Here is a 17,602-nt window from a genome sequence, read left to right as displayed (position 1 = left end):
AGAATCAGGGGAGATTTCAGTTTAACTAATGGTGTTTCCACAGGCTCATATAAGGTGGAAGGACAGGATGTTGAGGGTAGTAAGATAGTGATTTTAGTTTTGGATGATAAAATCTAAGTAAAGTGCAAAGTGATAGTGTGATTAGTAGTTGAAAAGTGAACAGAGGTGGGCAATAGATTCAGTAAGATCATCAATGGTAGAGTGAGAACGATAGATTATATGAACTGAAAAGAGAAGATGACATGGATAGAGTGAGCAGAGTGTCTGAAACTGAGATTTTTGGAGAAGTTGAATTTATTGAGAGTATAATAAGTTCTATAGTATGACTGTGGAAATGATGGGATGAGATGAAATGGTTAAACTGTTCATTATTGGAAGTGAAGATGTCAGGGACTGAGGAGGGCGATTGTGGAGGGATTTTGCCCACGTAGGTGAAACTTCTCATGGATAATGAATGAAGCAAGTAATAAGAGATCAGCCATTGTTCAAAACGCCAAGGGTTAGACCATGAAATTGTTTTATGCTCTGTGGTTTTTTGAAGGAGAAAGGAAAACTGGTATGAAAGTGGCTAGAAGAACTGTTAAATGTAGTGTGGTTGATATATTCCAGGCACTGTTCTAAGCATTTTATGCCATATCAGACCACTTTGCCCTCACCTAGATCTGACATTTTGTAGTTGAGGAAACAGAAAGGTGTCCAAGACTACTAGTGAACAGTGGGGCTGAAGCTAGGTGTTCCGACTCCACAGTGGACACTCCTAAGCACTATGGAATAGTTTCCTTTTTAGGATCAGTTCCTTGAGCACTTTTTAATGTTGAAGCTGATAGGATTGTAAAAGATGGTGGGGAGGTGGTTATGAGAAATCATGATTTTACCAGAAAAAAACTCGGAGATTGGTGGGCTACACTTAAATCTTATTAAGCGGAGTTTAGCCTATGGGAGAGAGTGCTCTCAACTAAAGGACACAGACTTCTCAAAACTCCTTAATTCCAGAATAACTCAAAACCTGGTAATCTTCCTTCATAGAAGACTATGGGACTTGGTTGCAGTGCTGTAAATAGAGGTCCTCATAGGCCACCTGTCAAAGCAGCAGTCTAGGAGACCACCATTAATGGTGGGTTGGAAGGACTGTGAGGATTTACGAGACCGTAACTACAGTCTTAAAGGAAATTTATGAGGAGTCATTTAAAGTATTCCTTTTGCCTCAGAAATGTTCTCCTAAGTGGGAAACATATTAGTCATACAAATTCCTCAGTGAAGTTAAAAATAAAGCTATCATTTACTGAATGTGAGGGGGAAAAGTGGATAAGGGTAACTATTCTAATGGAAGTAAATTTGCAAAGAAACATAGTTCTGATGGCTGTTGTCTTTTTATTAGCTACTACGTTCATTTAACAGAAAAACAAATTCAGTCTAAGATCATTCATTAGGATAAGCATAATTAACAATAATTCATTAATCATTCTTTGAAGATGGTCCTATTTTACTGCTATTATCTTCCCCATATCTGAGATTAATGAGTGAGTCTTGGAAAAGAGCATGTGTTTCAGGTCAATGAAACATTCAAATAATAAAACAAGTATTACTTTGTTCTGGGTTAATGACAGGTAGGCTAGACTTTGCGGTAAAACTATTCTAATCTCTTTTAATTTGGTTTAGAATGGCAAACATTTTAACTGCTTCAACAACCCATTAAGTGTTTTGCAAAATGACAAAACATTCTATGTGACTTAATTAATATCTACTCCAATTATACACAACACTTCATGCTCAAGATCTAGATTTATTTTTAAACATTTAGTCCAATTTATAGTAATGCAGAAAAAATCACATCTAATAAACCACAACTGCAGAAGAGACAAAATAATTGTGCTCTGTCACATTTCCACACAAATATAATGATATTTCATTAAAAGAAATCACAATCACATGTAAATAAAATATTTATCCTCTCAGTAGTAGTAAGAACCTCTTTTGAGTATGTAGGGTCTTCTGGGTTTATTCTCATACAGCTGCCGTTTCAGAATGTAAGGAATTTTTCTCTTTATCACTTCTTCCTTTTCATTTTTGTCATTTCCAGCATCAAGAATGTCTTCCTGAATCAACTGCAAGATAGACAGAATATGAATCAAACTTACATGCATTAAAGTCTTCCATTTCAAGGTGTTTCATCTACCTTTTATCTCATTTGCATTCAGACATAAGACATATGTGGATGATGTGGTTCATAGCAATTAAGTGTTTTGCTTGAGGACAAGTAGATACAGGTGGCTGAGAGGATGAAAACATGATTTTTCTTGTTCTCTGTTCAATGTTCTTCCTCGTTCATCAAGCTAGCTTTAAACTTTTATTATTTGTCGAGGCCATATTACTACCTCCAAATGAAAAAAATTCACTTAAAGTTACTTTCAGTATTTTTCTTCAATGTATGATAGATCAAAAGATGGAAATATATCATAAGTCACAACAAATATAGAGATCTGAATTTAGTGAACCAAGTTTGGCCTCAAAGGTCAATAGAAATTTAAATTGCAGTTAATTAATGATTTGAATTGAAAGCCATTCTAGAGATCCGTTTCTCAGTCATAGAGAGAGGAATGCTTGTTCTGCCTACTTGCTTATCTGTTTTAGAATTAACATATGTGAAGGCTCTGTTTAAGTGTTAAAGATCTTTGGCTTGTGCTTCTTTAATTAATCATTAAAATCAAGTTCACATTCAAAAACTCAAGGGAGTTAATCTTCATGTAAAATCTTGCCTAATATCTCATTGAACTCACTGTATTCTAAAATTAGTTCCAAACACTTTTTCAGATAGTACTGCTCTGATTCAAAATGTTCAACCAGCACAAAATATTTAGAAACTCTTCCCAGAGTTTTGCACATGATTTCCATAAGATTTCTTAAAAAATCAATGCTAATGCTCAAGATAAGAATTATATTCATATTTGTGATTGTCTTCTAAACTTTGGGGTGACTATAATTAGTACTAATAGGAGACTAAGTTTTTAATCATAATCTGTATGCATTGATCATATCACAAATACTTTATTTCAACCCACAGCTATTCAATTTCAGAGAAGGAAAAACAGCTACTGTCAGACAATCTAGTTCCTTAATCTTTTGTTTCTCTGTGCACATAGTCTGTAATTACTTGTACCACATTCTGAATAATATCATCATTTCACTTTAAATCACTCTGTAACATTTCAAATAGCAAAAGTTTTAATCTTTTGCGCACCTGATTTTTGTGTATTATAGTTTACTAAGGGTTTTTTTTTTTTTTCTGAATAAAGAGCACATAATTGACATTTTCCAATTTTCCATGTTTTATTGACATAATATTTTAAAGAGAAAATCATTTAACTGGAATTGGAATTAGAGGATAAACAATCCAGCAGGAAAAATTAAAAAACGTTTTTTCATTTTATTTTAATCTGGAAAATACTTTTTTTGTTTACAAGTTAGAATAAATACTAGAAGTTCTGCACTGCATTTCCTCTTTTCTACAGGGTATCTCTGTGATAGCATGTTATAGAGATGGTTATATTAGCAGGAAAGGCACCCTCAGACCCTCAGATCCCTGATGTTGATGTAAGCCCAGAATATGAAACATGAAGTAAATTTCTCTTAGGGGTTAATCTGAAAGAAATGTTTCCCTTGTTGGGAAAATTACAAATTTTCTTAAGGCATTTTCATCTTCCATTTCTCCTCCAAATATTTTCAAACCAAAGGTGGTGAGTCACCAGTGTAGTATTTTTTTATTTTAATTTCATTTTAAAATTTTTAATTGGAGGAGAATTGCTTTATGATGTTGTATTGGTTTCTGCCAAACAACAACGCAAATCAGCCATAAGTATACACATATATTCCCTCCCTTTAGAGCCTCCATCCCACCTACCCCCATTCCACCCTTCTAGGTAATCACAGAGCACTGGCTGGGCTCCCTGTGTTAAATAACAGTTTCCCACTAGATATCTATTTTACACATTTGGTGTATAATATGCATCCATTCCTTCACTGTAGTTCTGTATAGTGAAATTTGGCTTTATTAGCCAAATCAAATTAATTCAGCTTCTAAGGATGATTAAAATCCACAACCCACACATTCAATTAAAATAGAAATAGAAGTATAAGTGGAAATTATATATATATATATATATATATACACACACACTTATCATTCCAGTTTTATTTACCTAATATTTTCAAATACAAATGAAATCTTTTGTGTTCTATGTTTATTTATAAACAAACACACAGGACTTAGTGTTTCTAAGGAAGCATTTTGAGTTTCTTAAATTTCGTCAGTATGCCACTATCACCACCAGCACCAAAAGTTGCCTAAGCATGCCATCCACAATAAAAGCATGTGGATCAAATCTGCCTGAAGATAGACCCCCCTTTAAAGACCAAAGAAGAGATATTTTGCTAAACTTCAAATATTTGCAAAACATTTTGCAGATCTGAAGGAATGTTAACCTCAACACATGGTTTATTCCTCCTTAATATTTGTAAGTCTTCCTGTTATGATAATTATCAGGATTAAAACAATCAGTATAAATGAGAGTTAACTAGTATAACCATAATCATATTCATATTTTTCTTTTGTTTTACCTCCCAGTGTTGAAAGGCCCTGCTGTGACAGATTTTTCGGAGCTGATATATCGTCAACATTGCTTCCAAGCTAAAGCCATCTAAGGCAGCAGGAAATTTCCTTCTTGTAATGAGCTCCTCCTCATGAAACTCTCCTGTTTCCTCGGCTTGGCTGTTCAGGTTATTTATAAGACTGCAGACATTCAGCAGGCTCATTTTCCAAGAGGGAACACTTCCCTTACTGATCTGAAATGTAGAAAGAAATAGCTATTGTAATTAACCTTGTGTTGTATGAGTTAGAAATAAATTTCTACTGTGCTAACCCATTACCTTTTAGGATCTAACTGTTACTCTAGCCTAACACTGTTATTAACTTAGTAACTTCATATCACAAAATTGAATAGCTCCAAATACTTCATATCCTCTATTTAACAAAGGCTTTAGCTAACATACATAAACACACACATACACAAGCAAAGCAAGAAAGAAAATAGAAATTACAGTAAATAGAAATGCATAAATATATATGTATACAGCACAGGTGAAAATATTCAAATACCACTCTCTCTTTATTATATTTCAGGTTAGTGTCTAATGGAACAGCAACTATGATGATACTAATAAATATTGGCAATTATAGTATTGTGAGACCACAAATCTATTCCACACATTAATAGTTGTCATAGGTACCATCAAAGCTGACTAATTTATTTATCTGAAAATTATAATAGTTTCTAAACTAACTATCCTTTTCTAATAAGACCCTATGCTACTGCTGCTGCTGCTAAGTTGCTTCAGTCGTGTCTGCCTCTGTGCGACCCCATAGACAGCAGCCCACCAGGCTCCACCATCCCTGGGATTCTCCAGGCAAGAACACTGGAGTGGGTTGCCATTTCTTTCTCCAATGCATGAAAGTGAAAGTGGAAGTGAAGTCACTGAGTCGTGTCCAACTCTCAGCGACCCCATGGACTGCAGCCCACCAGGCTCCTCCGTCCATGGGATTTTCCAGGCAAGAGTACTGGAGTGGGGTGCCATTGCCTTCTCCCTATATGAAATCATTATTACCATAGTAAACAGCCTTCTCATTTGTCAATTTTAGGAGAAACTAAATGTGAAATAACTTTTAAAAATTAATAAACCTCAAAGGACACAGATGAAGAAAAGCATCAATTTTTTCTAAAGAACATAAAAAATTTTTTGTAATGAACACAAAGCTGTGATCAGAAGACTCAAAAATATTAGTATCAATTCTATTGGCATCAATTCACTCTGAATTATTTTCCAAATGCAGTGCAGTTGCAAATCAATGTACCAATCTGGAAAATATGGGGAGACTGGAAGAAGAGGGAGTGTAGGGAAATAATTATGAAGTTAATTTCCAAGTATGAATGTGTGAGAACCAAGAAAATTTAGGAAGATAAAAAGGTCATGAGGCAGGACTTACTCTGCCAGATATTGAAAGATATCTTAGAGCTCAGTGATCAAAGAGTGATCAGAGAGTAATCAGAGAGTGATCAGAGAGTGATCAAAGAGAGCTGAGCGCTGAAGGATCTATGCTTCTGAACTGTGGTGTTGGAGAAGACTCTTGAGAGTCCCTGGGACTGCAAGGAGATCCAATCAGTCCATCCTAAAGGAGATCAGTCCTGGGTGTTCATTGGAAGGACTGATGCTGAAGTTGAAACTCCAATATTTTGGCCACCTGATGCGAAGAACTGACAGATTTGAAAAGACCCTGATGCTGGGAAAGATTGAAGGCTAGAGAAGGGGACAACAGAGGATGAGATGGTTGGATGTCATCATTGACTCAATGGACATGAGTTTGAGTAAACTCTGGGAGTTGGTGATGGACAGGGAGGCCTGGCGTGCTGCAGTCCATGGGGTCACAAAGAGTCGGACATGACTGAGCGACTGAACTGAACTGGACTGAATCAAAGAGTATATCAATACAGCAAGAATAAATATTAAACTCAAAAGAGAATATAATGTCCAAAATTTGATCCAAGTCCATATGATTGAAAAGCACATAGCAAAGTGTGCATTTGAAGTCCTTGAGACAGTTGGTTCAGGGGAAATCTGGATTTAGATCTAGTTATAACTTTTATTGATATATTATAGTCTAACAATATCCAGATGGGTTAAATATGAGTAAAAATAAAAATATGTAAATGTATAGAATTTATTTTATAAATTTGGAAAAATATTGTTAAGCAAATAGCCAAACCAGAATTCATAAAGAAAAAGATAATTTTACATGCATAAATTTGTAAATTATCTCTAGAATGCTAACAGCCTTAACTGAAATCAAAAGCAAGATATAGTGTAAAAGCTGTCACAAAATGCTAATATACTTAACACAGGAGGAGCTCTTCAAAAAGAAACTGGGGAATACTCCATAAAAACGGGGATGACCCAGAGGGATGTTGTGGGGAGGGGGGTGGGAGGGGGGTTCATGTTTGGGATCGCATGTACACCCGTGGTGGATTCATGTCAATGTGTGGCAAAACCAATACAGCATTGTAAAGCAAAATAAAGTGAAAATAAAAATTAAAAAAAAAATTTAAGCCTCAGGCAAATAATATGAGCAGACAGGCACAGAATCACTCATCAAAGAAGAAATTTGTAACAGAAATATGTGGAATGACGTTCAGCTTGGCTACTAGCAAATCGAGGACCCTAAAAGTATAAGTACACTCGATGTACTTATGAGAATATGGAGGAACAACACTTTATCTTCCAAATATTTGTTGGTCTGAGTAAACCTTGCAATAACTTCTTGAAAAGTGTTTTTAGCAATATGTATTAAAATTGTAAATATGCATACCTTTTGATTAAGATTTTATCCTAGGGACATGAAAACCTATAAGTACAAAGATATTCACTATAATGTTTCCAACCAGTTTGGAAACCCTTTCACTTATGCCCCTTGAACATGATTGTTAGTCCATTGCTTCAATTTTTCTGCCATGGGAAACTTAAGAGGCAGCATGCTGCATTCTGTGGCAGCAACACCTGATGTCTTGCTAATTAAGGCAATGATACAATTTTATATCCAGAAAGTTCTTTAGAGATCGTCTGAATATGTTCTTTAAAACACTAGCTTTGTACTCACTGTTTTTGAAAAGGAGTTTTGCTGTCAAGTAAATTGGAAAACTTGAGTTTAAAGGAAACTTAAAAGCTTCTTGAATTTAGTATCCCCAGAATTTTTTGCTTGCAAATATTCATTAAAACTTTTTAGTATATGTGTATGTCAGTCACTCAGTTATGTCTGACTGCTTGCAGCCCCATCGATTGGAGCCAGCCAGGCTCCTCTGTCCATGGAATTCTCCAGGCAAGAATACTGGAGTGGGTAGCCATTCCCTTCTCCAGAGGATCTTCCCAACCCAGGGATCGAACCCAGGTCTCCTGCATTGCAGGCACATTCTTTACCATCTGAACCCCCAGGGAAGCCAACTTTTCAATTGCGCCAACATAATATCCAATGCTCCTCAAACTAATTAGCCACAGAATGCTTTATTCATCAATTATTTGTCAGGACTTGTGTTGTCTGATTAATTTTTGGTTGAGAAAACAGTAAAGCATTTTGCTCTCTTCTGCCAGTTAAAACAGTCACTGTAACACTTAGTGCTACTATTTAATATCACCTTAGCCCCTGTCATACTCTGGAAGCATAGCAGAGAGAGTGCTTTGGACCATATGGTGTCTAAATAGACAGGCATTAATATTTGAGAACATTTCTTACGATGTTTAAATAGTTTGCTCAAGAAAATGACAAAGACTCTCTCTTTGATGAAATCTGAGTCAGGCTCCCCTGAACCCTCTTCCTGATGAGGTCCCAAACTTGGTCTTTGTCCTTCATCCAACTGAGTCCAATTTTAGCAAGAATCCTTTGGAGTCAAGTTCGTAAAAATGCCTCACTGTTGGTATCTGAACATCCTAGAATTCTGCTGAGTAGTCTAGCAAGAATCCTCCTAGATTTAGAGTTTCCTTTTAGTAATTTTCCATGCACTGACCCCCACCCCTACCCCACACTCCAACCCTGCTCCTTGGCTGGAAACCCACACTTGCCTTTGTTGTATTTGGAGTTGAACTTGACCTTTCTGCATACTGTGGATAGTTCTCTTTCTTAGTAAATCTATACCAAAGCACTAGGATCAGTAATGAAGAGAATTGTATTGTGAGAAAAAAATCCTTATCTTCCACTTCTTGTCAAACTGCCATTTCTCTTGACTTTCTGTTGCTACATTTCTGTGTCTAAACCGTTTTACTTTAAAATTGAAACTGCTCACATATTCTACCTTTAGAGTGGGAAGAGGAAAGCTAGAGTTTTTGGAAGCTTTTAATAATGGAATTATTAATAGTGTTACTAATTAATAAATAGTCTTAATAATACTATCCTTTTAAAAATTGAAATACAGTAATTTGCTTAAAATGGTCAAAAGTTTAGAGTCCTTATTTGCATAGAATACCCACAGTAAACATGAATTGAATCAGAGAGAAATAAGTGGTAGTAGTTTGGTACAAAGCAAGAAATGAGCTTTTTGTTCCAATTTTAGCACCAAAATTGGGATAATTACACTTCTGAGTGCTTCCTCATAGTAGTCTGTATTTTACTTATTTCAAAGAGGCAATGGGATTCAGATTTTCTTCCACGATCTGTTTTAAAGATATATTCCATAACTGAATGAAAGAGAAATATATATTTGTGTCTACACTTTTGCTATGTATTTTTCTTAAGAATAAAACTAAACCATACCATATACTGGAATTGCTTTTCCCTTGCAGTATCTTCATCAGGGAAGGAATCATAACCACTCCCATGTTTTTGCAAAGTAGCTACCACTCCCTGAACCATAACACATATTAGAGATTACTTAGGACCTTTATTTATCAATTTAAACTTGAAATCATAAAGGCAAAATCTCTACCAAGACACTAAGGCATACTAATCTGTTTCATTATTTAAATAAGACTATTGACTTCACTTGTCTTCCTATTTATGAGTTGAAGTGATTGTAGTCATGGATATTCTGATTGAATATTAACCAAAGGATCTATTTTCTTAAAGTTAAATATATCTGGTCACTGAGTTTTAATGACTAAATAAAATTTGATCATTTGTGATAGGAAGTCTAACAAGTTATGGTAGAATTTGGTTTCAATGTGTTCAACTTTTATAGATCTGGACAATTGTGGAAATACCCAAATGTCTTTTGAGGACCATAGTAGAAAATATGTCTGTTAGCTTTTAGATAATAATGCCTCACACTCTTAAACACACACACAAATGGGTATTTCCCCTTCACATCCACTATTGAACATAATTCTACTTATATGCCAGAGGTATTGCCCTGGATATCTGCCCAATATATCTTTCATCATCTAATTAGGGCAGACCTGAGGTGGCAGGAGGAATTCTGAACATCTACTTTCTAATCACAGCATCTGTGGAATCTTGGGTCCTCAACTTTGGGACGTGTGTTACAACAGTGATTACACAGGGGCCTCACTTCAAAATATATTTTTGATTTTTGGTTTTGTTTTGTTGAGAAACATCTTTTGGTTGGGAACCCTGTTCTCTAACTCTACATTTAGATATATTCCGATTATTTCATTCTGGGTAAATCAAAACTGTGTAGTAGCGTGGTACCTGGGGATATTCTAATTGAGTTTTATTCTTAGGTATAGGCTGGAGTCTAAAAACCTTGCTTTCAAGATCCCAAGAGAGGAATAAAAAGGTCCAGTACAAAGTTTTATCTGATTCAATACAAACAATAAGCAGGTTCCAAAACATTTGTGTTATGCGGAGAATTTAAATCCAGAGGAGGACTTCATGTTAATGTCCCACTACGGTATTCTTGCCTGGGAAATCTCTTGGACAGAAGAGCCTGGCAGGCTACAGCCTAAGGGTCGCAAAAGAATTGGACATGACTTAGCAACTAATCAAAAATAACTAGGAGATCATAAACTCCCACTCCAACATTTGAAAATGAGGATACAAAGGCAAGCATTATTAACTAGCCCCCTTGCTTAAGATCAAATTGTTCACAAGTCACAGTTGCAGGCTTAGATCTCCAGGTTTCTGTTTGCCGGTCTTTGCTCTTTACTTTCTGTCACATTTCTTCATGGATTTCACAAACTTTCATTCTTAATTTAGGAACTCCATTTCACTCTCCCCAATAGCAAAACAAAAGGTAAAAATGTCACTTAATTTTCATTTATGTCTTTAACCTGAAGTCAGTGTATCTTTCATCATAAATAATGTGATTGAAATGGAGAGAGGATTTCCACATAAATAATATGTGACTACTTAATTAAATTTGCAATGTAGTGATTGATATCACCAAACTTTTGTCCCTGCCACATCGATACCATTAAGTCCTTTGAACTTAAGGAACAGTTCCCCCCAAAAGGAAATGCCTCCCAATGAGCTTTTCAGTCTCAATGGGAAGCTATTACTATAGGAAGAGGACACCATGTTTATAACAAGAGTTCATATGTTTTCAGGCTTTGGTTTAGAAAGAAAGAAAAAGTTACCTTTGATGTATGCATATTGGTCAATAAATCTGTTTCTAACGCTTTCATTTCCTCTTCTGAATCTGAGTAAAATCAAAAGCACATGTTTACTATATAACCACATATCATATAATTATAACTTGAATAGTTAAGTTTAATCTCAAAAAACTTTGTCTTAGAAGTTTATTGTCTTTGCTATGTATTTATTCTCCTTATAATAATATTTTAAAAAAAATTATAGTTTTATTTTAGGCTAACAGAACAGAACAATAGAAGCACTTTTATGAAAATAGGCACATGATTTTATGCCAAGAGAGCTCTTGATGATTTGGAGTTGTTAAATCTCTGAATCTCAGGATAATAAAACCTGATTATACTACAAAGATGTCATCAAATATGCTGGTTAATTTTTACTGGCAGTAGTTTACATATATATAGAGTATATACACATTGATATTTTCAAAGTAACATAATGAAAAGGTAAGTACGAGATGATTTTTAAAGACAAAACCAAAGGAAGTTACTTATTGATAATTTTGGAATAAGAAAGACACTGAGATTTATTTTATTTGAGATGCTATTTTACAAAACACCCTTTGAAAGATTTGTTTCTCTATATTAGCAAGGATTTAGAATTATGTGTACTTGGCAATTTTATCACAGGCTATTAAAAAATCATTTAAGCAAAAGTAAAGATGTCCACCAATACATGTACAAGAGTGTTGAAAATGGACTTCCGATATTTTTTAGAACACCCGTTCAGTTTCCACTAATAAATATTTCACAGAGAAGAAAATCTTGGAAAATACATAAGGTAATAGAAATAAAGTTATGGAACACTAAATGAAAATCAGAACAGGAATTTGAATTAAACATTTCAGTGTCATATTTATGACATTACAGTATAAAACAAGTTAAATGATTTTTGCTAAACTTATCCCTTGTTTTTTTTTACCTTGATGTGATCATTCAATCATTTTTCAAACATTAATTGGAGCATATTGCAATTATTATATTTCATATTACTCTCTAAAATATGAAATTTATTTTCAAGGTAAGCTATTGAAAGATATTTAGTAATGTATGACTTCTTAATTACCACATGCAAAATATACTATAGGGAAATAATTGTTATCAATATAAGAATAATATTATTCTAGTTACATTATGTATTAACTTAAATGACATGCAAGAAAATGGTGAAATTTGTAATATGTCTACTTGTCACAGAAAAAAAGTTATTTAAAATATATTCTTAAAAAAAGCTTGGCATTTTTTTGTATTTTCCTAGAGATCATTTTCTACAAATAATGCTTTTTTCTGTTGATTCATTAAACATCAATATTCATTTTATCTTAATACACACACTATGAAGAAAATAATTTTTGAAAGGGAGAAGCCACCATGTCTTAAGAGAGTGAATGAAGATGATATAAAACATTTCAAATAGAATCAGTTTGAATTATGAGTTTGCATTTTGACAGGCACCACTTCTGTACTTTTCATTAGATCAGCTTAAGTTTTACATTTTTTTTTTTCCTAGTGATTACATTGCAAACGGGAACATGAAGTGTCTTATTGAAATCCCTTTTACTACCTAGCAAATTTTAAAAGGGAAAGGAAAATTTTCAGTTCTTGTAATCATAAAGACAGAGAAAGAAAATATACAGTTTCTATCACTAAAAAGCAAATCAGAATAAGGGAGAAACTCTTCTCCCCAGATACATTAACATAGTAGCAACACATTGCAAAAACAGAAAAAGATATCATTTCAAGGAGTTGTGAAATGCAGCTGAGCTTACCTGAGCACAGACTCCAGGAGCTGAAAGCCAGGAGCATCACGCACAGCAGCTGGATTTTCATTCCTGCCATCATCTTGAGCCTTCTAGCAAGCCAAGTTCATAAACGTCAGGGACAGGCTGAAGGGGGCTCTCTAGCACAGCTGACTTTGGAAGTACTGAACTATGAGCGATGCTTTGACCATTCCCTATATATATATATATGCAGGAGATGATGTCATGAGTACACAGAGATTATCTCTTCACGATGTACCCTTCATCTCCAACCCACCCCACTTCCTCCTCCCCTTTTCCTTTGTCCCCTCACACCTCACCCCCACTTCTGAACCTCCAGGAACAGTGACATCTTCCCTAATTGCCACCGGTGCTCCAGATTAATGACGCACAAAAGGAGTCATTCAAAAGCAATTCCATATAGAGCATACTGGAAAAGAACTTCCAGTACTATTCTTTCCCCCATTTCCTCTCATTCTCTGACTCTAAGAAGTTGTCATTCTGATTTTGTGAAGCATAAGATCTGTTATTTCTAGTGTGAGTAAAATCTTCAGGATGAATGCCTAAAGTCAGTAATTCTTTAGGTTTGGAAGTTGTTAAAGAGTTAGGATTCTTTTCTGATAATCCACACTTTTGAACAAGTGTTTTGTGGTTTCAGGAATAATATAGTTCTGTTATATGCTGTTGCCAATGCTCTGGAAGAAGAAAGGAGGTGGAAGATAAGCAGAGAATCAGTTATAATACTAGGTTAAGCAAGAAAATTTAGAGAAAGGAGAGAAAACGAATTTTAAGGGAGACTAGTAGCTCTAAGAGTATTATTTCCTAACAAATCGTAAAATCTATACCAGTAACTGGAAGGATGATTGAATTACATATGCTGACTTATGGTTGAATGTTTTAGAAAAATAATTTCATGTTTACAAAATCCATCTATAAATCATTTATGTGCTAGCAGGCATGTATTGCTGTATCACTGACTGCTGTTTTCTGATACTTTCCTCTTTTTCTGTCTGCATTTCCTTTGACATTCATTCTTGCTGCCACATTCTGTTCTGTCTGTAACCCCCTTCTCACTGTTTCTCACCATTGTATCAGATTTCTTCCCCATGACAGTCACAAAAATGAGACTGCGCTTCTGGAAAGGAGCCAATTCTAAATAACCACTGTCCACCAGTCCTGTTTCTAAGATAGCAACTTCACATGAGTTACAATGACACTCATTCCCTCTCGGGGTTATCAGTAGAAAATTGCTCAAAATGTTTTTTGGAGTGAAGTTTTCTTCTTGCATTAAGTATTTCAGGATATATGATGTGAGCTGAAAAGATGGTGCTGTTAGAAATGTGAATATTTGAGGTTAAGGGGTCTGAGACTTGCTCACTTCTGAAACAGATCAGATAGTAACAATCTAGAAAAGAAGTCTTGATTACTACAGAGAGTTGATTTATTCCCTATAGTATGTGTCTATGGGATTGGCTACTCTATTTTACCCTACACCTAAGAAGAAGGACCAATTTCCAACTGTTAATAATAATTTTAAATAGTCATTCATGTAATTTAATATTTAGGAATTTAACAATGGCTGATATTTTTACTACTTTTAGTTTGTTTTACAGGCCTACATGCCAAACAGCACTGAACACGACTCACTTGAGGAAAGTTTTGTGTATACAGTGTAATTAACTAGCAAAGAAATGTGAAATATGTACTCTGAATTTGCTTTCCCGCCACTAGGGAGCACAACAGAGGTCTAAAAAGCTTTATTTTCACTTAACTGATCATATTAGAATTTTGAGCATTATGCTTACTTTCTTCTCACTGTTAGAGAATCTTTGTGACAGAATACTTCAAGGGCACTTTAATAAATATAGCAAGAAATTTTATATTCTTTGCATCACATTTAAATTAGTCATTTTATGAGCTTCTGACTTGCAAATAGGAAAACTAATCTTTTCAAATGTGTGATAGCAGCCAGATTGTAAAAAGTAAGTGTGATTCCTATTTATCTCAACTGATTTCTTTAATACATGAGGCTCAGGGAAATGTTGGCAAAATTTATTCCTAATTAGTTAGATGAAAAGGGGGAAGAATGGATAATGGGAATTCAATTTGTTTTAAATGGGGCTGCTGCTGCTGCTGCTAAGTCGCTTCAGTCATGTCTGACTCTGTGACCCCATAGACGGCAGCCCCATTTAAAACAAATTGAAGCCCACCAGGCTCCCCCATCCCTGGGATTCTCCAGGCAAGAACACTGGAGTGGGTTGCCATTTCCTTCTCCAATGCATGAAAGGGAAAAGTGAAAGTGAAGTTGCTCAGTCATGTCCGACTCTTAGCTACCCCATGGACTGCAGCCTACCAGGCTCCTCCTGCCATGAGATTCTCCAGGCAAGAGTACTAGAGTGGGCTGCCATTGCCTTCTCCTTGTTTTAAATGTATCACTTTAATATTAGTTGTCAGTGTAGAAATTATTTTAAATATGATAAACTGAAAGAATTGGGGGAAATGTATAAACAAATGTCAAATGATTCAAAATCAGATAGATTGTATACACTATTTTTCTTTGTGGGGAAAAGAAGGTATGTGACTTTTGTGGTAAAATTATGATATAGATAAACATTATCTGACCTTGAAATGGTATTTTTAAAAAGTCTGTTACACCTTTGTTTTTCAGCCCCAATGCCTTTAAGCTACGGAAAGCCAATTAAATTATCTGTTCTAAGAAAAGGAAAGTTATGTGTGGATATTTGCCTTTTAAAGTATTTTAAGAAGTACCACGATGATGCCTTTTATGCAGGATTTCAGGCTCCTTTCTATGGAGATGGGTGAAATATCTTTATTCTAAAGATTTTATGCCTAAAGCCCTAATTTTTATTTAGCTCTTGAAATACTAGTGAAGAGTTTGAACATTACCCTGGGATTCCCTAGTGGCCCAGTTGGTAAAGAATCTCCCTGCAATGCAGGAGACCCAGGTTCCATCCCTGGGTCAGGAAGAGCTCCTGGAGAAGGGAAATGGCAACCGGCTCCAGTATTCTTTCCTGGAAAATCCCATGAACAGAGGGGCCTCACAGGCTACAGTCCATGGGTTTGCAAGAGTCAGACACGATTGAAGTGATTGAGTACAATCTTTATTTGTTGGCCTTCCAGGTTGAGGTCTGGAGAAGGCAATGGCACCCCACTCCAGTACTCTAGCCTGGAAAATCCCATGGACAGAGGAGCCTGGTGGGCTGCAGTCCATGGGGTCGCTAAGAGTCATACACGACTGAGAAACTTCACTTTCACTTTTCACTTTCACGCATTGGAGAAGGAAATGGCAACCCACTCCAGTGTTCTTGCCTGGAGAATCCCAGGGATGGGGAGCCTGGTGGGCTGCCGTCTATGGGGTCACACAGAGTCGGACACAACTGAAGTGACTTAGCAGCAGCAGCAGCAGGTTGAGGTCATCATGGGGCAGCTAATTCTAAACAGGTTTTATCTATTTATCTGAATCCTTGAATACTTGAGTGCTAAATCACATCAGTCATGTCCAACTCTTTGCTACCCCATGGGCTCACCAGGCTCCTCTGTGCATGGGATTCTCCAGGCAAGAGTACTGGAGTGGGGTGCCATTGCCTTCTCCGTTCCGAGTTTCTACTGTGGCTTAATTCAGACCTGTATTAGTTGATTATTGATTTTAAAAAAATCAACAGAAATACCTGAAGGATTGGCAACTGTGAAGAGTGGTCTGTAAACATATTTAATATGGAGATGGGAAAGCTCAGGAACTGTTTAATAAATAGTGTTTCTTCACTTTCAGGTGATTTCTTCCTCTACCTTTGGAAGTTCCAGTAACCCATTTACATAGAGCTTCCTGGCCTCTCTGACCTTTTTATACTTTAATACCTAAAATTTACCCTGTAGCGTTTCTATCATCTGGAATCTTCCTTCCTTCTTCTCTGTGACCTCTCTGTCTTTCACTTTCTGACATTATCTTTCATTTTAAAAAGGCTTTATGACCTTTTCAAGGTAAACTTTTCCAAGTTTGAATCCTGAAAGTCTCATCTGTTTCTGTTCCTTCCAGTTTCTGCTAGCTGTTTGTGGTCAACTGTGAAGGGAAGCAGAATTTGCACTCCCAAAATATGCCTCTTTGCTGTGTTGATTATCTTAAGCTGGTTATTTTTAAGACACAGCTGAGACAAGAGAAGCTCTGAAAACTGAGTAAAAGTTACCCCATTTTTAAGGGACCTTTACTTTAACAAGGAGAATCTCCTCTTGTAAGGTTATCTTCCTCTCAAAGCTATGCCTGGAAGGGAAGGATGACTGCACCTCTGAAAACTCTCCCCAGTGGAGAAGGCACCAATTGCATAGCAATTATATCCTGGTTTACTGTGCTTTTGCTGATAATCTCCCATTAACAGGCCTTTCCCAAGCCCCTTCCCAACATCTCTCTTTTGTTTTTAGCTGAAAACGATATTTATTGTGGTGGCTTGGACCGTTTTGGGGAGCAGCTCAGTTTTTCTGGGTATCTCCCATGTATGCAGGAAGTGTACCTGGTATTAAACTTCTGTTTGTAAACTGTTAATCAGTTACTATGGTGCAGAGGGTGGGGATGGGGATCTCAATGAAAACCTGGAAGGGTAGAGGGAAAAAATTTTCCCCTCCCCTACAACTGTAATAGGGATTCACTGATGGCTCAGATGGTAAGGAATCTGAGGAGATTCTGAGGAGAT

At 35.9% G+C, this 17,602-nt stretch overlaps 1 protein-coding gene across 1 annotated transcript; it reads right to left on the bottom strand.

The window, feature by feature from the left end:
- Positions 1-1,952: 1,952 nt before the first annotated feature.
- NTS (neurotensin) lies at positions 1,953-13,039 on the bottom strand. Its single transcript, XM_068972102.1, has 4 exons — positions 12,909-13,039; positions 11,128-11,189; positions 4,615-4,839; positions 1,953-2,105 (listed from the first exon to the last, which is right to left on the bottom strand). The coding sequence occupies exons 1-4, from the start codon at positions 12,979-12,981 to the stop codon at positions 1,953-1,955; spliced, it is 513 nt and encodes a 170-aa protein (XP_068828203.1). The 5' UTR covers positions 12,982-13,039.
- Between the last annotated feature and the right edge of the window lie 4,563 nt (positions 13,040-17,602).

The sequence above is a fragment of the Capricornis sumatraensis genome, chromosome 4 (genome assembly GCF_032405125.1).
Source record: "Capricornis sumatraensis isolate serow.1 chromosome 4, serow.2, whole genome shotgun sequence".
Taxonomy (NCBI): Eukaryota; Metazoa; Chordata; class Mammalia; order Artiodactyla; family Bovidae; genus Capricornis; species Capricornis sumatraensis.
This window is presented reverse-complemented; position numbering and strand designations above follow the sequence as displayed.